We start from the raw sequence: 26,378 nt of genomic DNA, 5'->3' as shown, positions 1-26,378 counted from the left end.
AATAAATTCTAAATTTAAGTAAACTAAATTAAAGTGCCTAATTTTTAGAAAAAATGTAATAAAAAGTGTAGCTTGAAGTGATGAAGTGTAGTCTTAACAAATTTTATAATAAACACTCAACACATCATAACAAATGAACAGCTGTAATGCCTCCTCTTCTCTTTCATTTCCTCTTACAGAGCTACCACTTTCCTACTTTCTGTTGTTCAGTGAGAAACGTGAGCTCCAGCTAGCATATTGGAGATCTATGAGATATTCTGGTTTTGAACTGCCCGTGGGAGGAATGTACATGTAAAAATCTGTACATTCTTGATTAAAAGTCATGTGAAATCTCTTTTATCTTTCGTCTCCTCAATTCGGGTGTGTTTCCAAAACGTCTCTGGTGAATCTCGCGGACTCAACTCGCAAGCATCAGTATGCACAGATTTGATTGGCTGAGCAGCGTCACATGAGACGATTGGAGCACATGCGATTGGTCTGTGAGTTTCCTGTACCTCTAAACCAGTACAGTAAATGCTAGAAAAGCTGCGCGGGTTAAAATAGAAACGCTCCGTCACGAGGTAGTAAGTCTCAATAATAAATGGGCTGTAGGTCGGTGGTCCGGAGAGGACGGCGGCTGGGTCCGGATCCGGACCGCGGCCCGCCTATTAGTGACCTCTGCTTTAGAGTCTCCCAAAGCAAAAGAGCTATCCTTTTCGAGGAATCGTACGCAGAGAGTTGGTTGACCACCTCAACATGCTGGACAGATTGCATTTACACCTGATTGAGATCCGATCACAGTACCAACCAGACCACCTCCAGATGATCTAATCCAATTCAAAGAACAATGATTTCAACAATTTGTTTGCTAAATGGATTTGAGTTTGTCCCTACTTGTCATGTTCCGACTTACTCAGTTTGAAAGCCATAGTCTTGTTCTCTACTTAAAATGTATGTTCTGAACTTGTACTGCACTTCTATTATTCTTTATTGTCTACATTCACAGAAAATAGCCTCTAGCTTACAAATGCACAGCAGAAAACACATATCAACGGCAAAGTTCCCATCATTCAAGGGCAGTGGTTGAGCAGGGAAAGTAAAAGAGTTCCTTTTATTTCCAAACAGTCGCTGTGCAATAATATTCAATAGTGAGCAAGACACTGAAATAGAATGGTGCTATCCAAATAGAAACCATTGTTCACTTGAGAAAAATTGCTTTGTATGTGCTAGACTGAAACGAGTGTTGCAATGATAACTGCTTCAAGCCACACAGCTATCAGAACATAAGATCTATCTATTCAAAACACTCAGACTTAAAGGGCATGAAAAATATCAGGTGAATACGTCGGTCAGTTTAAGGAGCAAGGTAGACACATTTTATGTAGAGAGGTATTTTCACGATTGTTTTCAACCTCTCTTTTTTGTTATTTCATGCTCTCACCGCAAAGCACGGCCCTTCCCTTCCTCAACCAAACACACCTCATTGCGTGCTGGTTCAAAATAAGAAAAGCAGGTTAAATGCATCAGTTCCGGCTCATTAGCTACGCAGTCTACTTTACACACCAAAGTTGCTGCTCCCCAGTATATCTATTTCATCACTGCTCCTTTATTCTGCTGTGTTTAATCTTAGACATCAAACGGTGCACCTTACAAAGAAGTCATAAAGCCCCAAATTTCATTTAAAAATGACTGTTCACTTCCAATTACCCAGTGAGGGAGCTCATTATGATTTTAGCAGTGCTCATTATAATCAAATGGAATCTGACCTTTTGTCCCATTGCCCTGCTGTGTGAGGGCCTTTAGGCTGTTGATAAAGAGGGGAGTGACAAGGGTTTTGATGGTCAATTGGAATTATCTGCGGGAGGCTGATGATAATATTACATAAAGATTCATGTATATTTATTCCGGATGAAAAAAGAAAGTATGCAGATGGGAAGGTTAGATGTGAACCACAGATCTTTTTGTGTAATACTTCCCCTTATCCAGTGCAGGAATGTAATGAAATGTGATGTATTATGTTGCCATTATGACTGGACTGATGCTTCTGCACCACTGTAACCACTGTTCTCCACCTGGTTTGGAAGACACATTTCTGGAACTAAACTTTATAAGTCATCCTGAATGCAAGTTCCAGATACTTTCAGGGGTAACCAGAAGTGCTGCTAAATGTGACAAGTCAAGAAGATGCTCCGTCACATCACAACAAGAATATAACAAACACAAACATTTTAATAGTGCCTATCAACCACGGCAACCAACAGAGGATGCTTGTTGGACAAACAAACATATCCAGGACCTTATACATTTTTGGGGGGGAAAAAACACATGGCTAAACAGTGCACAGAAAAATCTGAAAGACAAAAGTAGATGACAGAAAAATGTATTTCACAACTACTAAACTATAAACTAATATGTGTAAATGAAAATGAATAACAACATAAGCCCAACTTTTTACATTGGTATCTGTCCCACAGCTGCTTACCAAACAGCACCTAAAAATTACATATTCCGTCATAGGTTTTTATTACATTTTATTGGCAAATATTCCAAATGTCCCAGTTTGTAAAATACAGTAAAAACCGTGTCCCATGTTTCTTAAAAGTTTCGGTTATGGTGGGAACTAAGTACTAATAAATACAGTATGGAGTATACTAGGTAGGTACTGGCTCACTTTTAAGAAATTGCCTTATCTGTCTTAGTTGGTGGAGCAATTGTATAGCTCTATTGTGATACTGTGTTGTTATTCTTTTTCAAACTTCCTGCTGGCCTAGATGGTTATATAATGGGGATAAATGGCTGACAATTTCCTAAACAATCGAACCCTAGAGTTCGTGTTATCATGATTAATTGTGAAAATTAGACAAACTCGAGTGTTTTGCACAAACAAGTAATGAATGTTACAACTAGTGGAAGACACTGATTCAATATAAAATCAGTAGATCTATCAAAATCAGTGTTACACTTTTTAAGAACTAGAAAACATGAAGAGTGAATGGGTCTTGCATTATTAATTTGATGATAATCACATGAAAGTTCAGCGTGTTTAAGGCTGAAGAGGGAGTCAACCTAGTTCATGAAAGTGTCTACCTTTGCTGGTTGAACACACCATGCACAGGAGTTCTTTCCAAGAACAATATCTCCCTCCATACAGGACGTGATGTGTTTCATGTGTACTGTAGCAGCAACGGCAGACAGAAATAGGAGATGGATCAAAAGAACCAGGTAGTTAGCATGATCAGTACAGCCACGGTGGCTGCACAAAAGAAAACACCACATACAAAAACTCAAAACTTCTTCAAATCAAAAACAAACAAAAAAATAAATAAATCCAAAACTCTGTGGAAAGCAATTCTGCCTAAAAGGAAAACAACCAAGCCAGAAGCAAAGCAAACGCTGTCATTGCTCTCCAAAAATAAAAAGCACTCCAACTTCACACAACAATGAGAACTTGTTGCCTAGTACAATGTGTTACCTCAAGGCAAAATTGGATCTTACAGTAGCAGTAACCGTAACTTACAGTAAAAGTACATTTTGGGTGAAACAGTATTTGCATCTCTGCATCTAAAGGGTACATGACTATTGCATTATGAAGCGCCATTTTCTGTACAAAATTTTAAGTGAATTATATGACTGACAACCCCCCTCCCCTTGTCAAACCAAAGCATCAAATAAATGTATATCCATCCCTCTATCCATCCATTTTCTATCCTGCCCAAGGGTTGTGAGGGCTGGAGCATATCCCAGCATGCACTAGGCATCTAAATACTGGATAAGTTGCCAGTCTATCAAAATGTTGAAACAAGACACATTCACACCTACAGGCAAGCTGGATGTGGGAGGAGACCTGTCCAGACACAGTTGGAAGACTATATTTCTTGCAAAAAGAATCATAAATGCTGCTTCTACTGCCATGGCCCAATCATCAATCATTTTTCGCCACCTGTTTTGAAATGCTGAATGTCTCCAAAGTAGATAGAGAGATTAAGACTATTCCCCCGGGATGACATTTTGAGGCTGGTGAGAAAATGATTGATGACTTAGCTTGGCCTTCACTACTGGAGTCTGGCTTTTGCGTCTTTAAAAGGACTATGACGTGTAATCAGGTAGCAGTTAACAGTAAACACTTTGTCTGACCCTCACACCCACATTGCACGATGGCAGCTGCACTGAAATGTAACAGACCCTCTATCCATCCAAAACCACCTTCACTGTTCTCTGCTTTGTTTCGTCAGCCACCAAAGGAAACATGAGCTCAGCCAAATGAGTCACAGAGAGAAGAAGCTTTTTCTGTTTGATATTGTCTGAAGCAAAGAGACACCGTTTTTCTCAAAAGAACGTGAGCTCCACTTTTGAATGAACATTTTATATGGAGTAGATCCATAATACAGTATTTGACCATTTAAAATTTAGCATATGATTGGCCCTGGTACTATTATTATTTCTCTGATGATTCATTATGTCCAAACAGCCAAATAAATAAAACAGTTAGCTAATAATATCAGTGTTGCTTTTGTTGAACAACAACTACAACTAATTCCAATCAGATAACCTGAAAATAGAGGTGCGTTTAATTAAGTTCTACTTTTTGAGTTCTCCCTATCCACAGTGGCAGTGGCAAGCAATCTGTCATCCACTTTTGGTTTCAGGCTTAAATATTTCAACAGCCTTAAGAAAAAGTGCTGAATTAGCTCTGTGTGAATTACACTACTTAGCAATTGAAGCAGCCTAGAAGTCACAGACACACTACTGACAGGGATACATTGGCAAAAGGTGCTGGGCAGCATAAGAAACAATATATAGAAAACAACAGACACAAATCAACAACCAACAATGAGGGTATTCTTTTGTGGGGAAAAATGCATTTAAAATAATATATATACATAGATTCAGCGCACAGTTACTAATATTATTTTATGCAGTTGCAAGCACTGCAGTAACTGCATAACTGTGCAGCTCTGAACCTCTTTCAGTAAATGCAGTAAGTGCTTAAATATCTCAAAAAAAAAAAAATCAAATCATTTGCAGAATTGAAGAAATATAAATCTTTACCTGTGACGGATAGCTCAGTTGTCCTCCGCACCACAAAGTTCCCAAACTGCAATTCGCAGGTGTAATTCCCAATGTCATCTTCCCGTACTTCCTTGATGGACAGAGTGTCCCTCTTCCTTTCTATGGTTTGTCTCCACTGCTTTGGCTTGCATTCCTGTATTTGAAATGTAGAAAAAACACATGGGAAACAAGAAAGTTGTTATAAAGTAAATATACTGTGTCACAGTTGACTTTCAAGCGTAACTAATATTTGGAAATCAACAGAAAACAAGCTTTTACTTGCACACCTCACCTCATTAGCAACAGAGAAGAGACTTTATATTTTGTCTTATCTTTAAATATATTGAATGAATACAGACAAATCCATGGACAGCCCTGTTACTAAACATCCTGTCATAAAGAACTACAGCAGCTTTCCACACAGTTATGGTAGAGATACCTCCTATCAATACACAAACTTTCTCAAATTATGCCAGCCTTTAGATATTTGTTTGGTGCACCCCTGTTGCCCAGACACTAATACTGTATTAAACAGTGATTTATGGGATTGAATGGTTGTGCATTTATCATTCTGAGGAAGGGCTACTGTACTGGATTTGGTTGCATTAGCTATTCGTAAATCCATGACTATGTAAAGTCCTTCCTGAGTTCTTAATAACTACTTGCTGGTTTCAAAGTAGTGAATTACTAAATCGGGTTCTTAATGCTTAAGACATGTCATAGCTAGAAAATATTTAAGAAAGAGTTTCAAATAAACATCTTTTGTGCAGTCCAATCAAGGGAGGTATGTGTCAGAGTTACTGTAGTAGCATCCATTCACATTGACATAATATTGTGAGATTTGGTGTTGTTGTTTTAGTGAAACACAATTTACTTTGTAATCAAACAGCATTTTTATCACGGATCACATCAGATGTGTCGATCCATATCCCATCACTGTTTTAATTTGGTGTAGGGCTGAAACGGTTCATCGATTAAATCGAATAATTCGATAACTAAAAAGCATCGACACAAATTCTTTGCACTGATGCTTCGTTTAATCCAACTATATAGCATACTGTAATGTTACAGTCTGTCCACCGTAAAACGAAACTTATGTCGCCTACTGCAACAGCATGACGGCACCTGATCAGAAAGCTCCCGGTCTATCATCAAGTCCACGGAGCAGACCACAGACAAGGTAACAGTAAAAGAAACTTTAGCATTTGACTGTTCTGTTTTGTTTGACTTTAAAGTTAGCAAAACTAAGCCGCAATCCTCAGCTGTAAATGTACACACGCACATTTTTGTTCTCCGCCTTGTTGGGCCGTGAGTTTGGGTTGTAACGTCACAATCATGAGTTAACTTACACAGCTGATCCTGTTACCGGTGGGGCACACCGCCGCCAAGCACTAGTACTTCTTAAACGATGAATTGATGAAATAATTTGTAGAAGCTTTGAGTACTAAAATCACTGTTAGTGCAGGCCTAATTTGGTGAGGTTTAAGCTTACAAACAGCTGGTGCAAACAGTCAGTCCAGTCTCAAGAGATTAAATATATCACCCTCAACAATTCTCAGTCTTCTGGTGTTTTTGAGGTGGGTCTTAGCTACTTCTCTCGTGCAATGCAACATTATAGAGTTTCAACATCCTTTTTAACTATATATTCATCAAACCTCAGAGATTTTTTCCCTTGCAGTTGATGAGTTCAGGGATTAAATAAAAAAGTGCAGAAGCTTGCGAGGAAAACTCTTGCCTACTGTAATGGTTTGACATTTACTTGAATCTTGACAGTAATTATTTTTCACCACAATATCCCATATGAGAAGCATATAAAATGAAAGGAAGAAAGCTAAGATAATTTGGCTTACAGGTTTCATCAATAGTCAAAATGGAAGGCAGCATAGTGAAATGTGTCCAGAACTACTGAGGCTGTGTCTAACAAGACAAATCATATCTGTATGGACAAAAAGCAGCGTTGAGTGTGTTTGAGTGAGAGAAAGAAAACTAGTTAATGTATATTTTCTGTCAAATACCGTGTAGTGTGTGATGCACCATTATTTTCTAATCTCACAGGGCATTTGGATGTGAGAGCAGATCATGCGTGGAATTTGTGTGCAATTTCACAAATAACACTACGTTAGTTCAAACAGAACTCTGAAGTCAAGCTTGCAGCAGCTGACTGGCTGACAGTTGTTTTGTTCATGTTTCAGCATTGGCTCACTAATACATCAGCTGATCAGTTAGCAGCTGGCTTTACAGCCAATCACATTCAAACAGTCCCACTGTTACTCTGCTGATACCTTCATGGCAACACCTCATCACCTCTTCTGTGTGTATTCATAAAGTCTGTTTACAGCTACTGTACAACATTATTCTGTGGTTATTTTTATACCGCAGTGATCCATTCTCAGTTTTCCCACATAAAAGCAGATAATCAGAATGCACACAGACAACTTGCTGCAACCTAACTCAATTTACTTTTTCATCCAATAGAGCTTATTCTAAGCTTTAAAACAATAAATGGCATGGGTAATAGGTTGTTTTTTTCATAACCCTGGATGTCTGTGTAATCCAAACTTGTATATTATTTGAAAACACAGAATCCTTAGCGAGTGCAGAGAGTGAGCAGCTACTCATAGCTAGAGTTTTTAAAGTTTTTTTCTTACATTTTCTGGTTGGATGTGCTGGAGTGCTGTGAATCTCAGGTAGAAAGCAATGGAGGATCTAATGCTGGGAGCAATGACTGTTTTGAGGAAGGGAAATAAGTTCTCCTCAACATGTTAAGTATCATGTTTTTATTCATAACTGTGCAATCACAAGCTGAGGCACAGTGATCTATAGACGGGTTTCTTGTATTCAAACACAGCTGGATGCGCGCGCAGGCAATAATAAACTGCCATTTCAGAGTTGGATCTGTTTGTTTGTGTTTCATTATGAATATTAATCGACCACGCTGGAGGTTAGCGAAGCCGGAGGTTATGTTGTTCAAGTCAGCTGCTAGCCAAAAGGCTATTGGAGAACGAGGGAGAGAGGTGTTCTTTCCACAGCTGTAAGTACTGCCATTTGTCCTAGCTGTGTCATAATCAAATTCACCATCAGAGAGAACATTGTCTTCCGTTGTAAACTTTGCGCGACCAGCAAAATGATAACAACCACAAACAATTTTGTATTGAAGCATCTCCTAAAGCAGCACAGCAACGTGAAACAGCCTGTAGAAAGAAACTACGGCAGCTACTGCCAGTGATGCATCCACTCGGCAGGGGAGAGTGGTGTTTATCAACGTTTTGTGTTTTGTAAAAGCACTGAATACTTCTCTTATAAATGCATGTGCAAAACAGTAACAATAGTTCTGAAGTCGAGACACTTGCTTGTCTTTTTTAATCTCAGACAGTGGCGTTAAAAAACGTTATATGCTTCGTAAAAATCATACTCATTGACGCTGTTATGAATACATGATTAGCAAAAAATGTTGGGAGGGACCTGTTTTGTTTTTTATTATTTTTAAATAGCCTATATCCATAACCTATATGGTACAGCATCCTTTGTTCTGGGAGGCTGCAGTGTTTTCATCTCAGCTGGTTGTTGACTCCTCAGGTTAATTATTGTTCCAGTAAAGTTCATTTCTAAAATGCACTGCTGAACAGGTTTCCCGTCACTTTTAAGGATCGGGTGCGGTGGCTGAAAATAATTGTAACTTAACGAGTAACGTGACAATTTAGTTTTAATACCCAGTAATAAGTAAAGTAATATTGTAACTTTTTAAATGAGTAATAAGTAAAAATTAACTCATTACAATTTGCCCAACACTGCAGCTAGATATACTCTATAAACTGATGCGCTGCGAAGACCGAGTGCTCACTTACTGCTCCCTGGTTGCGCACGCATCTCAGACGTTGCACAGAAACCCATCTATATAAGACAATCCATAAAGTAAGGTTTCACAGTGCAATCACAGTGTTACATACATATCCACACAGCCTTTTTCTTAATTCTGTAGTTGTGAATGTGTTTGTCATTAGCTCAAAGACATTATCTGTTAAAATAAAAACATTTCTTGAAATATTGAAAAGCACATTTTAGCCATTTTGAAGAGGTTTCAGATAGGTTTAACACATGAAAGGACGCCTAGGTCCAGTACTTACTAGTTGCCTTAATACTGAAATTTGGTACAAATGTGGACAAGAAGTGTGGGAACCAGTATGTCTAATGATTCATATTTTAGTAGGTTTGCTGTAAAACAACAAAAATACATGCTTATACATGTAATAGTACAGGTTAACCATGATCAGAGACATTTTAGAGGAGACATGCCACTCAATCACATCCAGTCCAATTCTATGGGGAAAGCCCGTAAGGGCAAAGATGGCGGCTTACCCGCTAGAAAGCCAATTGCCTGCTTTTAACAGCCAAAGCAGGAAACATATTTCTGCCAATCATGTGGTTCCACTGACGTATGGGTCTGCCTTTAAACCTTATTTTGAGGCAAAGTCGTCAAACTTTTTCAGCGATTTTTATCAGAGTTTATTGCTGATTCTATTCATGTAGTTTTTATGTCCTGGTGACCAGTGAAAGTGCAGTTCTGGCTCTCTCTCCATTCACTCAGATAGGAGCCTGGTCTTGTTAGTCCGAAATAGCTGACTGGAGGCGTTGCCAAGATGGCGGCCGAGTGGCATGACTTGCCTATAAGGTCTTTGCCATGGTTCTGTGATGTTTACATTAGTAGCTTTTAAGCTTTGAATAGAAAATTTTAATGCTTTTTATAAAAAAAGGTTGAGTAATTTAGTGTTTAGTGTTAAACACTTGGAAGGCTACTGGTGTTTTTTAAGTGATGATTGTGAAACATTACAAAAGATTAAAACATCACAAAGAAAAACTCTGAACTAGGACCCAGGGGACACCACACAACACCATCTAAGGTATAACATGGATTGACAACTTTTATTCTATATTTCTAGAGCATACTGTCACATAGGTAGTGAGTATGAAATAAATAAGTAAAATAAGTATGGACTTCTGGAAATAACCAAGGCTTTTCAGATTTTGGGCCACAGAACACCTGAGGCAAAAAAAACTGGGGCAATGTGGGTTTGGTTTCGAACTGCGATCCAAGACAGCTCTCCCAGAATTCAATCAGCCCCCACTGACAAAGTGAGAGCCAATAACTGGAGGGTGTGGAGCCCACAGTCATTATCTGCTATTTTAATTTGATTCAGTGGGAAACCGAAGAAGTGATGTGGCCACCTAATCCAGCGCACTTTCACGTTTGATGAATTGGTCCCCGAGCTTCACCTAACAGCTCCGTCAAAGTGGCCTGTCGGTCCGACTGGTTCAGTTACACTGTGGGCGTCTCAACTCTCCGTGAGGAGGAAGAGAAAGTTTAAGTTCAAAACACAGGAAACGAATGGAGAGATGGGTATGTATATGGTGACCTGACTTATTTTTGTCTGTTTTAGAAATTAGAGAAGGTATGGTATATGAAGCTAATTAGATCTGAATATAGCTGACCTTAACTAGGTTCTTCTTCTTCTTCTTAAAAAAACTTCCTATAAAATAGCTTTTTAATTTTAATTGAAAGGTTCTATTTCTAATTTCTAAATGTGTGTGATGTGTTTTAGGTGGCAGACAAAGGTCTTTTTTTAGACTGTATCTTGTACCTCTCCAAAAGAAATGAAATCAGTCATGATTATTTGTGAAAACAGCAAATAAAAAGAGTATATCTTACCTTGTACCACACAAGTACAGGCTCCACTCCTGGCTGTATATAATCCTCTATACCTGGGCAGGTGATGTCTTTGCTTTTACTTAGTTCTGCCTTTTCAAAGAACCTCATTTTGGAGTTGTAGCAGAGGTCTGTGTCATTCTCCGCCACTGTGAGAGACATGGATACCTTCATGCAGTATGTGGAGTTCCTGCAAAAACACAAAGTTAATGAATCAGACGGAGAAAGAAATGACTTTGTATGATACTGAAGTCTTGCCAGATGCAGCAAAGAAGATCTGCCAGCAACCCATCTCTGGATTCACATATCAAAATCTCCACGAGGCTCATTCATTAGATTCCATGTGAATCACTAAATGCAGCAGAGGGGAAAAGAAAAAGAAACCTTCCTGTGGAAATGCAATTCATCATCTTGTCTATGAAGATTCTCAGTCATCCAGGTCACAGTTATCCAACGAAGGTTAAAGTCAAGGGCAACTGGACTTGGTTGAAGATATCTTCATCTTCACATTTTATCACTTTCTTTAGGCGAAGATTTTCATTAATGCTGAATGTTGAATCATTGTCTCCAATTTGGACCCTCAATCTGGACAATTACAGTTTCTTACAATATTTTCTCATCAATTCATGTATGAATACTAATAATGCATGACAAGCCTACCTCTCTAAATTACAAATGGATAACTTCAAGTTTGTGTGTGTGTGTGTGTGTGTATACAGTATATACTGTATACATAGTGTACACCAGTGATTTTCAAACTTTTTCACATCAAGGACCCCGAAACTGACACAATCTTTTATTACAGAAATGTATGAAACCTGTAACCCAAGTAGTCATACATTCTGTCATTGTGTTACTTATGGATGGAATTATGCCAAAAATAAATTATTCCACTTTTTGCTGTTGACCCCCTAGAAAACCCTCAAGGACCCCACTTTGAGAACCACTGGTTTCCACATGTGTACACGTATCAGAGACATGGGTGTTTATATGAAGCTCTGAATGACAACAGCACTTGAAGATTAACCTTGAAGCCTTTTGTTTTCACATGTTAGGCAGATGCAGTGCGAGCTAGCAGAAAATTACTTGTACAACTGATGTATTGTAGTTGCTCAGGTCATATACATAAAGAAGAGAATTTATAATGCAAGCCACTGGGGGTGTAATGTTTGGAGACTACATGCTCGCCTGAACTCACAGATACTAGAGAATATTCATCCACGGTGGAGTAAACATTTCATTTTACTGCTAGGCACTGCAGTATACCTTCAGTGGATTTGTGTTGCCCCTCTATTGGAACGCATGCCTCATAAAAACTAAACCAATCTGGCTGGGCCCCCTCATGTGTACATGCAGAAACTTGTAGGGATCATGATCAGATCTACTCCTGCCTCCCAGGAGAGGGAAGTTCCACAGCCACAAGAGAGGAAGAGATACAGCTGGTAAGCATTTACAGCTTCTCTGTTTGGGTCATTAATGGGACAGCGATTTTGAGATTGGATCTGCTGCTTGAGTAATTCTTAAGAGAACATGGGAATCAATGAACATATTGACTCACTGTGAAAGTTGTGCTATTTTAGGGAGCGGAACAGAAGCAAAGGTCCTTGATCAATGAATTCAATAAGAGCACCTTTCTTTGGCCAACTGGCTAATAAGACTGTCACAATTGACAAGTACTCTGGCCTGACTGCAGCAAATCCCTCCTGGTTAAAAGACCAAGCAAATTGGCAGTGTTTAGGAAAATCTCATTGCTAATTTTCTAACTAAAGCTGGTTACACAAATTGAGCTGAACCAACAAACAATTACAAACATGTTAAATCCTTACATAATTGCGCAGCATTAGCTGCCTCGTGGATTAGTACAACACACACTGGTCTTCGCTACAGTGTCGGCAAACAATCCCTCGCCCTTCGAACCGGCCAGTGCCGTGCGCTCCGCTTACAGTTAGTGTGCCATTTTCGTGATGCAAATGTGACATGATGTGGAGATTATTTCAGACAACTTCTACCAGATGGACACCTGTGCAAATGAGATCCCACGGGTGCGCTCTCTTCCCTGTTAAATATTCTGGGCAGCACTGATAAACTCGCCCACTGGAAAAGAGAGAGAGAGAGAGAGAGAGAATTGTGTCATCTGCTCCGCATGAGTGATGGTTTGGGCCAACACTTTGTCCTACGATGTCTTTCACATCCATCACAATGCCTTTTGAGCCTGAAAAGCCAGGTGATCTCTTGACATTTCACTCAGCAGGTATAACATTCATGAAGCTTATCCAAAGAAATAAGCAGGGAAATTATCCTACCGCTACACACCATGGACTTCACTGTATTCTACGCACTGAGCATTCAACGCTCGTGGAACCCTCTGCGTACTGCAGATATAGTGATAACAAGTGATACCATGGCATTAAGGGGCAAGAGTGTCTGTCAAATGTGTCAAACTGAAGGGGATATGCAATGTCGTGGCAATGATAGATAGCATCCTGCATATATCAACTGAGAGAAGTGTCAGGCTGACAGTTACTGTACACAGCTGGAGGGCAGGCAGAGGACTTGAGCTGCAATGTGCCACAAATGCAGTGAAATTATGTGCAATACTCAGTTAGGAGTGAAATGGTTATGATTGTCATATAATGGAAAAACACTGCAGTCTCTACTTACTGCAAGATACTCATGGGATATAGCATTTGTCACAATCCCGGGTTAATTTACGGTAGTATAGTTAGATCCCTCCCAACCAAAACCATTCATCTTCAAATATTTCTATATATTTTATTTTATTGACTATCAATGAATTTACCCCGCCAGAGGATGAAACAAGATGGAACCTGCCCTTTAACTCAGCAACTGTTCGCTCTGATATTAAATAATAGACAGCAGAATTGATTTGAAATTCTCCTGAGAATCCATGGCACCTGTGGGGAAATTAATGAACTAAATTAATGGATCTCTTAATTAAAATAACTCCTCTCTAATAGAAATTTGATGATGAAATAATTGCTGATAACTCATTACAGTTTACTTTCAACTGACAACAAGGTTCTCAGAGAAAGAAGAGAACATCACAAGGCGGGATGTCCAAAGTCTGATAGGAGGTTACCTCGGCAGAATGTTGTGACAGGGGAGTGAAATGAACCTATCACAAATATTAACCCTTAATACAGCGCGTGGACCTATGCTGTACAGTAACATTAAGATACAGATACAAATCATTTTGTAATAAAATAACAGAAATTCATTTGGTATGGCTTTGATTCTCCTTTTATCTTACCAATGCTACCTAAACTATTTTTTAATGCTATGTCTACAAGATAACTATTTTGAGAAGACTGTAAATATGGCAGCATCCCAACTGACTCATTGGCAGTTTCAATGTTTGTCTTCTTCCAACCAGGCACATCTTCCATCACTGCATTTTTTTAAACATCACAGAAATATTCCTACTGTAATCAGGGCATCAGGCTCATTAGAGCAATTGCTAACATCTGCCAAATCATTACTGTGTCCCTTAGAAGCACACTGGATCTGTACTCGTGTGTGTGTCTGTCTACGGTATACAGCATTGTAGCTAAGCACCTAACTGTAGTTGGATTCTTAATTTTCATGGCCAGTTTAAATTGTCCAAAACAAGCCTTTTTAAAAATCACAAAAATAAGTCCTTTAATAATATGTAAGTCTTTATATGAATGTTAAATGATTTGTAGTGAGTGGAGTTAAAATTAAGTCTGGCTACACTGCTGTCAGTACATGTATTGTCAAGCACATGTACAGATGAGGATGGATGACATGAAAAAAACAACATAATATGTTTTAGAGCCAACCATTCTATCAAAATATATTCCATTTGGTGTTGTGATGATGGTGGCAGAGAGTGCTTGCCAAACACATCTCTCTAATGTCTTCCATATGTGTTCAATTAGGTTAAAATCTGGTGGGAGAATGAGTCTGGACATGCCGCAACTATCTAAAAACCCCATACCAAACCATTAGTTGTCCCTTTGTACCAGTGTGTAGCAAAAGCTGAAGGGAATCACATCAGCAGAGGCCGAAGCATATGAGTGACATCACTTGTACTATTCATCTTGCCGCCACTTGAGTCAGCATGTACCTGAGATTGGATCTGAATGTCAACAAAGCCGACGTCAGGATGTGGAGGGCAGATGTAAAAACAGCTAAGATCTTTCCTGAGGGAGCACAGTTAATGCAGCCTGGCATGATTGGATGTGCCCTGTCCTATTAGAGACAGATGTGACAATGGCTTTGGACAGGTAGGAAAAGGTCTGGTCGACTTCAAATAGTAGGTGAGACCAAGACAGAACCAAGGCTGAGAAAAGTCTCAGAGGTCAGGAAAGTTGTCTTGATACTGAGGTAGACTCTGAGACTGGACTACAGTTTTACAGTTCTGGAAACAAGTGTAAACCAATAGAATACGAGCATTACATCAGCCCCCAGTAGTCTTGTATTACCCTCCCTGTTTACACCAAGCCAAAATCAACCTAGAATCAACATAGGGGCGGCCCAGTTATCCTAAATCAGTATTTTATTGTCCCTATTATTTATGGACCGAGCGAAGGTCATAGTGAGCAGTGGGAAGACTGGAGCTCCTACCTGTAGCTCCCGCTCATAACTCACCTGTCAACTCTAGCACCAAGCCCGGGATGATTAAGCACCATGGCTCCCCAAATCTGACTGTGGGCCAACTTGCTCCTACTTAGCCTTTGTCTAAGAGTGTGACACTTGTCTGCTATGCAGGAACAAGACTCCAGCCTCAATTATAATCCACCGCCCCCCCTCTCTCCCTCTGCTTCTGGTGTGACTGTGCCCCTGTCTCCACCCACCCCACCGGCCCTTTTCTCTCTTGTCTTGTAGTACACAATTTCTCAGGGAGGAACCTACACCTCTGCGGATTAGTTTGTTTTGCCACACTGTGAAAAACCCATGCCTGCACTGGTCTACGCACTGGTGTCCGCAAATATGAGAGAGCAACGTACAAACACAACATAAAAGCTAAACAAGCCATATTGCTGCATTGTGTGATATGTAATCAACTACAAAGACAGAGCAGCCTCCGGAGAACTTCAATAGAACTTCATTTACAGTGTGGGGCCGTTTATGTGTAGCAGTGAAATGTCATACTTTAATCTTAATGCCTATTTTTGGTTTCTGAGCAATAAAGGTGGGATTATTAGAGTTGAAGTTTAACTTGAAGCTGAAGGAAATTACATTAATACAGTGATGGTTTGATCTCTTTTTAGTATTTGGTAGAACTCCAGAGCTGAAATAATATAAAGCTCATCTGTTATGTTTTACCATTACATGAGTCACATAGATAAGCATGTTTTTTTCTGAAAAATAAACACCAGGCAATTTTTAAACACCTAAAGGTTCCTTTACCACTGTTTCCCAGAATCCTCAAAGAATGGTTTTGGATATATAGATAAATATAATTGATCACAAAACTTGGTTCATGTTTTACAACTTGAGCAAGGACTGGTTTCATTCCATCCTTTTAGCCTTTTTTGGATAAAGACATTAAGTCACAACTTGGTAAACAGATTAAAATATTTTTTATTGTGCAGCAATTTCATCCAGATAGTTAGAGGAGGAGAGAAGGTTCTGAAAAGACCTTCAAAACAGCGATAAGTCAGGTTGCTCTGTATTTTAACTAGGGTTATGTCCAGTGAAGATCTTTCAAGACCCCCTGGAACCCACTGAAGGACCTCAAACCCCACCTGTAGAACTACTGTTGTAAATATACACAATGCGGTACATATACAGCTGCAAAAACATTCAACATTAACCCGGAGAACTTATTCTCCAACAAGTCTGAGAATTCCTCCTCTCTTGAGTTGTGTGTCACAAACTGACAGCAGTACTTCTTATGTGCAAATGCATTAGTCAGTCATTTCCTAGTCGATGCCTTCAGGGAACTCATTTTCCATTCCACAACACCCTCAACTCATCGTTATGCTAGCAACCTGATTTCATAACAAGCATAAACAATTTGTCTCCATTGTATCCTCTTCTAACTCTGCCATGACCTTATTCATTGGTCCCCAGGCCTTCTGGGTGTAATGTATGTGCAACCATACTGCTCTGCATATCAACTACAAACCGTCTCATACTATCAATACTGCTCCTGGAATGGGCTGTTGCACTGAGGGTATGGACCAAAAACATTTAACCCCGCCGCAGTTGTTCCACGAATGAAAGGGCTGTGTTGTTCTGCTGCTGAATGTCTGAATGGATGTTTTGGACAAACTAAGCGGTTTCTTTGGGAGATGTCAGGGAGAAATGTTCCCTACAACCGGTAAAAAAAAAAAAAAATCATTTTTCACAAGTTACTTAAAAAATAAAAGGTTTATGAGTGGCCAACTAGCCAGCTAAGAAGATACAATTTATGAATAAGACCACATTTTAGTTACTTGTGTGGAGACCACACACAATTTCTTGGTCTTTAGCTACTAAATGCTCGACAATCTTAATCAGCGCTTTATCTAGCTGCTGTTTAGTGGCGAGCAGGTAGCTGCAGCCAAAAATGATGGCTGTAAAATGAGAGTGAAACATATGATCCTATAAGTTCTTTTTGACTGATTGCAACACAGAATGTTTATTCCTTGTGGAGTTATACACTCACCTGCCACTTTATTAGGTACACATCTTCAATTGCTTGTTAACACAAATAGCTTATCAATAGCTTATTAACTCAATGCATTTAGGCATGTAGACGTGGTCAAGACAACTTGCTGAAGTTCAAATCGAACATCAGAATAGGGAAGAAAGGGGATTTAAGTGACTTTAAACGTGGGGTGGTTGTTGGTGCCAGACGGGCTGGTCTTAGTATTTCAGAACCTGCTGATCTACTGGGATTTTCACACACAACCCTCTTTAGTGTTCACAGAGAATGGTCAAAAAAAGATACAATATCCAGTAAGCAGCAGTTGTGTGGACAAAAATGCCTTGTTGATGTCAGAGGTCAGAGGAGAATGGGCAGACTGGTTCGAGATGACAGAAAGGCAACAGTTACTCAAATAACCACTCGTTACAACCAAGGTATGCGGAAATACCATCTCTGAACGCACAACACGTTGAACCTTGAAGCAGATGGGCTACAGCAGCAGTAGATCGCACCGGGTGCCACTCCTGTCTGCTAAGAACAGGAAACTGAGGCTACAATTCACACAAAACTGAACAATAGAAGATTGGAAAAATGTTGCCTGGTCTGCTGAGTCTCAATTCCGCTGCTGTAAACAACATAAAAGAATGGATCCATCCTGCCTTGTATCAACGGTTCATGCTGCTGGTGGTGGTGTAATGGTGTGGGGGATACTTTCTAGGCACACTTTGGGCCCCATAGAACCAACTGAGCATCGTTTAAACGCGACAGCCTACCTGAGTATTGTTGCTGACCATGTCCATGCCTTTATGACCACAGTGTACCCATCTTCTGATGGCTATTTCCAGCAGGATAATGCACCATGTCACAAAGCTCAAATAATCTCAAACTGGTTTCCTGAACATGCCAATGAGTTCCCTGTACTCCAGTGGTCTCCACAGTCACCAGATCTCAGTCTAATAGAGCACCTTTGGGATGTGAGGGAACGGGAGATTTGCATAATGGATGAGCAGCCGACAATTGTACAGCAACTGCGTGATGCTATCATGTCAATATGGACCAAGATCTCTGAGGAGTTTCCAACACCTTGTTTAAAGTATGCCATGAAGAACTGAGGCAGTTCTGAAGGCAAAAGGGGGTCCAACCCGGTACTTGCAAATTATTACTTTGTCAAATGCTTTACAAGATACAGTGTCAATTGAATTTAAATGAAGTTTTATGAAATTTTAAACTACTCTCACCCTTAGGAATCAGGTGAGCTGTGGATTCTCTCCTATTTTAAGGTTTGACTGATAGCTGCAGTATATCGCTTGGAGCTCCGCCGCTCACAGTCCAGGGGGAAGGGAGGGGGAGCAGGGAGGAAAGAGGAAAAGTTGGCTGTGGTGCCAAAGTGATTGTGTTTAGGGAAGGGTATTTCTGACATTTGTCTGGCAGATAAAACCACCATCAGATATGAGGAAGAGAAGGTCAGTGTCCTGGCTATCAGATAGCGATGGTTTGGCATCTTGTTTGATGACTTCCTCTGCTCAGTGTGGACCAGGAGAGCCAAGAGGGTGGATATATTGGGAGGCAACGATCAGGATGTGACTGAATAAGATCCCTCAGTTAGGGATGTGGAAATACATAACCTGGGTGTTATTTTACACTCTGTGGTATGTTAAAAACGCAAATGAAATGAATAAAAACCCTTTGTACATTGCATGTATGTCTGAGATTATCAGATGATCCTGAAAATAAATTTAATTTGTTCATATAGGACTTTCTGCTTAATTGTCTTGGGTCGTAATGCAGATTGTGACAATTGATTTGAGGTAAGAGGTCTCCCAGTATAAAACCTCCATGGTCAACCTTCTCTCCCTTTGCTCCATGTAGCCAGGAGCCATTTGAGCTCGGTTTAATCAAATGGAATCGAGTATGGGACAAATGTCCAATCAGAAGGAGCGTGAAGGGCATACAATGAAATTGGTTGAGAATGTAATGCAGGCACATGGTGGAATAAATTTATATTCCAATTCCTACAAAGAGTACCCAACATACATCAAAATGAGTATGTGTAGGTCTGGTTAGAAATCAGAAATGTTGGCCACTTCCGCGGCGCAACTGAATAAATACAGTTGATATAGATTCAGTATACTGAAGTATTCTGTTTTTGATTGGTCCCATGAAAGAGTTAAATACTCTTTTGCATAATTATGGAAAACATAAGATATCTAGAATACAGTATAAGACTTTTTGTTGGGTTACGCAAGCATGTGCACCTGTTCTAGTGTATGGTTGGCAGTGTTGGGCTTTTCCTCATAACTAGTAGTGTAACAGATTACTATTTCCAAAACAGTAATACTATTACAGTTACTAATCCAAGCAACTGTAATATTATTACTGCATTGTTCCTGCGTTGTTGCGTTACTGGATGCACCATCCTTAATGTGAATGTATGACAATATATTCAAAATACAATTTACATCTAAACACAGAAAGTAAGCAAGTTTTTGCTGCCAACTCTCAGTGACACATTGGCAGTACAAGCCAATAAGTGCGTCTGGTTTTTCAAAATATGTTAAATGCTGATCAATGTTATGGAACTGAATTATTCCTCCACAGCATGCTAAATATCTGCAGACATAAGTTAACATGCTGAATGTCCAAGTTAAGCACTGCATGAATGGAAGAGCACAACAGTTATAGCGTAGGCTTCACAGGTGGCAGTGGGTGAATTATAAATAGTACCCTATGACGATTAAACACACTGTAGCCGCCATTATACAAGTAATGAATTTGTGTTTCTCAGCACCTATGGAGAAATGAAAATACTGTAGAGCTGTTTATTGCTTTGCAGCTATAGATAATGTGATTCATGTTATACAACGTAATCATGTTTTCTGGCTCTAAAAGTACACATTTTGGAAAAAGCATCAAGGACTGGGTTATGAAATAATTGTGGTTGAATGCATCAGTGCAAATAATTTTGGCATAAATGCTGAATATATGCAGTTGCTGTTATTAAAATGAACATGAATCCCATTAACTTAATGTACGGTAAAATATAACTATCCAGACAGCATATATACATATGTTCTTCAGATTATACCCTTTATTAATTACACCTATTAGCAGTTCACCAATTCATGGGTTGATGACATTGACAAACAGTAAAGCAGAGGTTCGCAAACATTTTCATGACCCCTAAACTGTCACAAATTAGACCATGAACCCCTGTTTGATAAGATTTTGTCCCAGGGTCCCCCATCTGATAAGATTTTTGATTTTATATTATTTATTTATTACAGAAAGTGCATGAAATACATGACTGAAATAGCAATGTGTTAGTTATGAATGGAATTATAATAAAAATAAATGATCACCCTTTTTACTGGGGACCTCCTGGAACCCTCTCAAGGACCTCTGAGAACCACGACAATAATGCACACATGAAAATATATTAATCTGTACTCTGTTTTCAAGCTTCTGACCTTTTGCTGTAGTGTTTCTAATACCTACATTTTTGCAATAATGGAGTCTGATTAGGGATCAGCAAAAAATAAATAAAAAAAACCAATTGACTTAAAAGTTGTAAACACATTAATAATATTTTGGCTACATTTTATTTCCATTTGAGTGCTAGATGAAAGTCCATTACTATCCAGCACCTGACCCCAAAATGGTTTCACGTGGACTCTTCCTTTGACACTGCCATTGTAACATCAGACGTCCACAGTGAATATCTGGCCAAGTTCAGCCCACCACATCACACGGCTGAATAAAGCATAGTGTGAAAGGTGGACTAAGCCCAAACAGCAGCCCATACATCATCACACAAAGGCTGCTGGAACAGCCTCTACTGAACCGCATACAGCCAACTAAAAGGCTGTCCAAACACTGTGTCGACAGAGCAGTCTCTCTATACAGGTGTAAAGAATACTGAATATAGGGGAACGTCATCAATAACCCCTGGCTGGTGGATGAAGCAACTTGGCAAATCCATATCACACAATTATCTAAAACCCCACCTGGGTACTGTGAATAATTGCTGCCAGAGATTTGGCACCAACTCTTTTATAACCTCTTAAGGTAGTAATGTGGAAGATGTTTTTTTCTCTTGTCATTCATTAATGTTGTATCTGTGCTGCACTTCTTTTTTGGATGATCTGTTGATAAAGTTTGTGAAGCTTCTGTTTAGCTGGTATGGCCACCACAGCTCATGTTAACTGTAGCCTCTATTTCCTCTCCACACAAACTGCTGCAGCCGGATACATAAAACACATGACCGTACCTTTGTGGTTTGTTAGCCATGCTAGTAGTCAGGCTCTAGAGATGGCAATGTTGGTTTGTTGGTTCACCACTCTGGTCTATGACAACATCTCAACAAATACTGGGTTAATGTACATGGAAATGTATGCTTTACCCAGAGAACACATTCTAACATTGTGATGCCTTAAATTTGACCTTAGTGCCATCATGAAGTTCAAAGCTTTCAATTATACATTAAAAGATCTCCACATCCACTTGATGGACTGGACCTAAACAAGGTACAGACATTCATGGCAATGTATCTTGATGCCTGATGATCCCATGACTTTTCTTCTAGCACCACCGCAGGTCAAAATGTAATTAGTCTAATGATGAAGCTTAGCCTCCTCTGTGTTTTGTGCAAATTAGTAAATATTAGTATGCTAACTTCCTAAACTGAGATGGAGAACATGGTAAACATTTTCCCTGCTAACCACCATTTGGCAAGTAACACAGTGCAGTCTCAGAGAGCCGCTATCATGTTTACAGACTATATACAGAACAGCAATTGTAGCTTTCGTGAACGGCCAATACCTTTCAATTATTTTCCTCTAAATCAGATGTCGGGGGCAGGGTATTTGTTATGTTTGGTAAGATTATTGGATGAAAAAGTAATTTCTCATTTCATTTTGACTTCATAACCTCATCCATATGTGCCTTGGCACTGCAAAGCACTTAAAAATAAACTCCATTAATAAACATCCATCAGGGTGCCATTGTTAAAGCCATCCTCGGCGAAGCTATTCCACAGAGCCACAGCTAACTGATTGTCTCCTGCCAGGTAGCTTATAACACAAACAACATCCTCATATTATACGTCATCCATAACCCCTGGCAGCACAAACCTTCCCTGCTGCTCCTTAGTCTAGCGTCTCTCATTGGCTTTGACAGCTGGGCCGGATCAATTGGACAGGTCCTGACTCGGGCTGAATGACAGAGTGTTCCAGACGGCCCATTCTAACTGTCACTTCCCTGAGAGATCACCAGCCACTCCTGCCCACGAATACTAACACGGTCAACATGGCTGCGGTCTGGGACGGGTGGGAAGTGTTTTTTTAATGCGTGTGTGTTCTCTGTTTGAGCTGCTGGTGTTTATGTGTGTGCGCAGGTGCCAGTTGAGGTGCACTCACAGCAGCGATTCAGGCTTCAATAAACAAATGGACACGCACACACAGATGCACAGTAACTCCTTTGTTATCTAGCCCTCCCATTGTCCTTAGCTGGTGACAGCCCAGGTACTACAGGGCATGTAGGAAACACATTAATAAGCCTGGGACAGTGGCAGAATGCCAACACCAGTGGACAGGTTCAAAGGTGAAACATCAACTACTTGCCAAAAAGTGGGGTCCTCCCTGTGTTGCTACATCTGTCCTTAATGTGACACTGTAATCCTTGCACTTTCCATGGCAATTGATCTGCTGTGGATGTGTGCGTCCACTTTGGCATTTGTACGTCCATAACTGCTGAGTGTGTTGACTTGTGAAACATCATGGTATTTAAAGACCTTTGAATAATTATATTGCAGTTACCTAGTCTGACCTGCTGCTGTCATATCACTTTTTCCCACAATGCAATAGTGCAGATAGTGAACAAGCAACAGTCACAAAAAAACCTGAAACTGATAACAGGACACATCATAATAATAATAATAATAATAAAACGAGAACGATTACAATAGGGTTCCCAGCTCTTCACTGGTACTGGGAACAGCGATGCCTTACATTTGCGGGTTCCCAGCCCACTCGGGCCCCGATAAAGCTGACGTTTTTTCCCAAAGTAACTTACAATTTCTGTATATACCAGAGGTCACATGCCTCTGGAGCAGCTAGGGGTTAAGTGTCTTGCTTAGGGACACATTGGTGGATGTTGCAGTGGGAATATTACCGGGGTTTCCCACACCATTTTAAATGTGCCATTTTCCACCCAAAATTCACTACATAGTACATAGTCTACGAGTTCCACACTGAAACCAACAAAGACTAGTACTTGAGACCCCACACATAACCACTTAACAGTCATCATATCAATGCAGAAACAGACATCCATTAAATCAGTTTGCCTTGCTAATTTATGTTGCATTTGAGCAGAAAAGGCAAAGCAACTGAGCTAAATTATGATGAGAGGGGGGATGGAGAGACCAGGCAGCACGAACAGCACGAACTCGGGAGTGAGCAGGCGGTGAGAGGCTCGGGTGAATGTCAGGCGAGCTGTGGCACTGCACTGAAACCTGGATGAAATGGATTATAAAATAATACCCACTCACTTACAGCGGACTGCACCATTTTAATGGTTGCTCGCCATTTTCTTTTAGTTTCTTCTGATTCCAGTTGTAAAAATAATGAGGATCTTACAAATGAAAGACAGCAAATTTGAATAACTGAACACACGTGTATCATTTCATCCAACCCAAATCATATCTATCAAATACACTCATCCAGTTATTGTAATTTCAGATCTAAATCACATACTTCGAGATCACTGTTGAGCCATTTCCCAACATCTACTCCATGTTTTTCCTTTTTCATGTTGTGATGTTAGCCAGACCAGCTTTACTCGGCTGTCAGCAAGGTATAAAATAGCAGGAATAAACAACTTTGTCATACTAATAGGCTTACAGAGATCTGCCAGCAGGGCTAGGGAGTTAGCACTATCCTCGAAGTACCAGGATGGCCTGTGTGTGTCTGTATGTTTTCTGTTGCCCTACAGTAAGTGACACACTCCGCCACTGCACATGTTTTTGCTCTGCATACAGACAGAGCTCCTCAGGGTATAGCATCTAAAACACCTCAATTTGGCACACAGCATGGCTCATGTGCTCCCTTCCAGTCCTTTACCGTATGTGGCTTGAGTGGTGTCTCATCCTATGTCCATAATTCATGTAGCTCTGTGTGTGTGTGTGTGTGTGTAGGAGACTAAAAGAGACAGGCATACATGCTCAGAATGTTTAGTGTGTGCATGTGAGTATGTGTTGACATTCTTTCTTTTACATACAGATTGGAAGCGCATTAGGTTCCTGTCAGTAGCAGCTAGTCTCAGGGGAGCAGAGAACTGACATGTCAAGTTTGTGTGTGTGTGTGTGTGTGCGCTAACATAAGACGATGCCCTCTGACACCCTCAAGTGCAGCTGAACAAGTACACAAAGATGTGACGACACTGCCTTATGTGTGTCTGTGTATGTTATGTATGTATTTATGTAGGAAGGCCACAAGTGTAAAGTCACAAGGCACCATGCAACACATGAAACGAGGGAAAAAAGGTGTATTGTATGCATCTGTTTGTGTGAGTACATCATCGAAAATCAAAATAATGATCGAATCTACAAAAAACACTGCAAAAAAAGTCCACACTACAATCAATTTATTAATGTCATATTTAGTGTAATGTTTAAAACAAATGTTAAATTGTAGTGCTGTGAGTTGGCTCTACTTCACAGTATTGTGTATTGTACACACAAATCTCGAAACAAGGAACAAACAGGAAGGGAAGATGACTCAAACACTGTTAATAACATGCCTCTTGATTAGGAAAGTACTTGAAACTAGATCATCTGATTTGGAAATAATTGTGTTTATCTGCACCCTGTTCCCGCATTTCCCCAGCTGCTTTTCAGACTTGAAACTTTGCTAACTGCAAAACTTATTAACATGTTTGTGTTTTAATCGCAGTGCAGATGTGGCTGTCATCATCTGTATGGCACCACATGGTGCCCAAGCTGCTCACAAATTGTATTTCTATTATACTTCACAAAGCTTTATTTAACAGGGGCGACACACATTCACTTTTGTCTTGTTTTTTATCTTTACTTGTAACCCTGGCAGTAATAATGGCTTGGGTAGAACAACACAGTTTCTTGAACTTCAATCCTCACAAGGCCTGGGTGATATGACTGAAATTGAAATGTTTTTTTCAGTAGACATATTTTGACAATGTGGCTAATGTATATGTATGCATGGGACGGAATTACTTTCAATGTGTAAATCAAATACTTAAATAACATTATAATAATAATAATAATAATAATATTTTTACTACAAACTACAATTTGCTGGAATCATTTATTTGGGACAATGGGATTTTGCTCAACAACAACACGTTGGGCTCCAAGTTTCATGGCGGTTAAGTGGCCGAAGCGGCCAATAACGCTGCAGCAGTGTGCGTCCACTGACTGCGGCCATCCTGATGTGGATGCCATCCAAATGTGGCAGACAAATCTTTTCCCCCGTATAAGGAGATCCTGTGGTCAGGACACAAAGACTGACAGTCCCTATATTACTGGTTCCATATGACAATCATAAACTCACTGTCAAGTGGCTAGAATAGAAAGTATATCACAAAATAATATAATAAAAGTACAATATATTTGTTTATGATGCTTTGGTCTGAACAACTATCAGTATACTGTATAATATATTAAATTAAAACTATGATAATTGTGGTTAAAGTCACAAGATTTAAATGCAATTCTGATGTCAGAAAAACAGGAATTTTCAAAATATTACAGTGATGGTAAAAATTATGTTTAAAAAATGTAGAAAATGATAAAATCATCCAACAAACCAGATGTGTTCTAAGTACCTATAGAGATGATACTGAAATATTATACAAGGTGTTTAAGACATCACTTGCCGCTTTCTTAACAGAGAAACATAATCAATAACATTTACATTTAGTTTTGTATATACAGGGAAAATTGTTAAATAAGCCACCTAAAGAAAATAAACAGTAGTGTGATTGTGTAGGAGACAC

The 26,378-nt window shown here is 39.6% G+C and overlaps 1 protein-coding gene across 3 annotated transcripts in view; it reads right to left on the bottom strand.

The window, feature by feature from the left end:
* Positions 1-26,378, bottom strand: part of LOC123974925 (interleukin-1 receptor accessory protein-like 1) — a 242,479-nt gene that overhangs the window by 129,757 nt on the left and 86,344 nt on the right. For all 3 annotated transcript variants that reach the window (XM_046055958.1, XM_046055964.1, XM_046055970.1), the window contains exons 4-5: positions 10,733-10,919; positions 5,029-5,182 (exon numbers count right to left, since the gene is read on the bottom strand). In XM_046055958.1, coding sequence (XP_045911914.1) covers positions 5,029-5,182; positions 10,733-10,919 — 341 coding nt within the window. The remainder of the gene's footprint in view (positions 1-5,028; positions 5,183-10,732; positions 10,920-26,378) is intronic.

The sequence above is a fragment of the Micropterus dolomieu genome, linkage group LG01, assembly GCF_021292245.1.
Source record: "Micropterus dolomieu isolate WLL.071019.BEF.003 ecotype Adirondacks linkage group LG01, ASM2129224v1, whole genome shotgun sequence".
NCBI classification, from domain to species: Eukaryota; Metazoa; Chordata; class Actinopteri; order Centrarchiformes; family Centrarchidae; genus Micropterus; species Micropterus dolomieu.
Note: the sequence above shows the minus strand (reverse complement) of the source record. Positions and strands in the feature narration are given on the sequence as shown.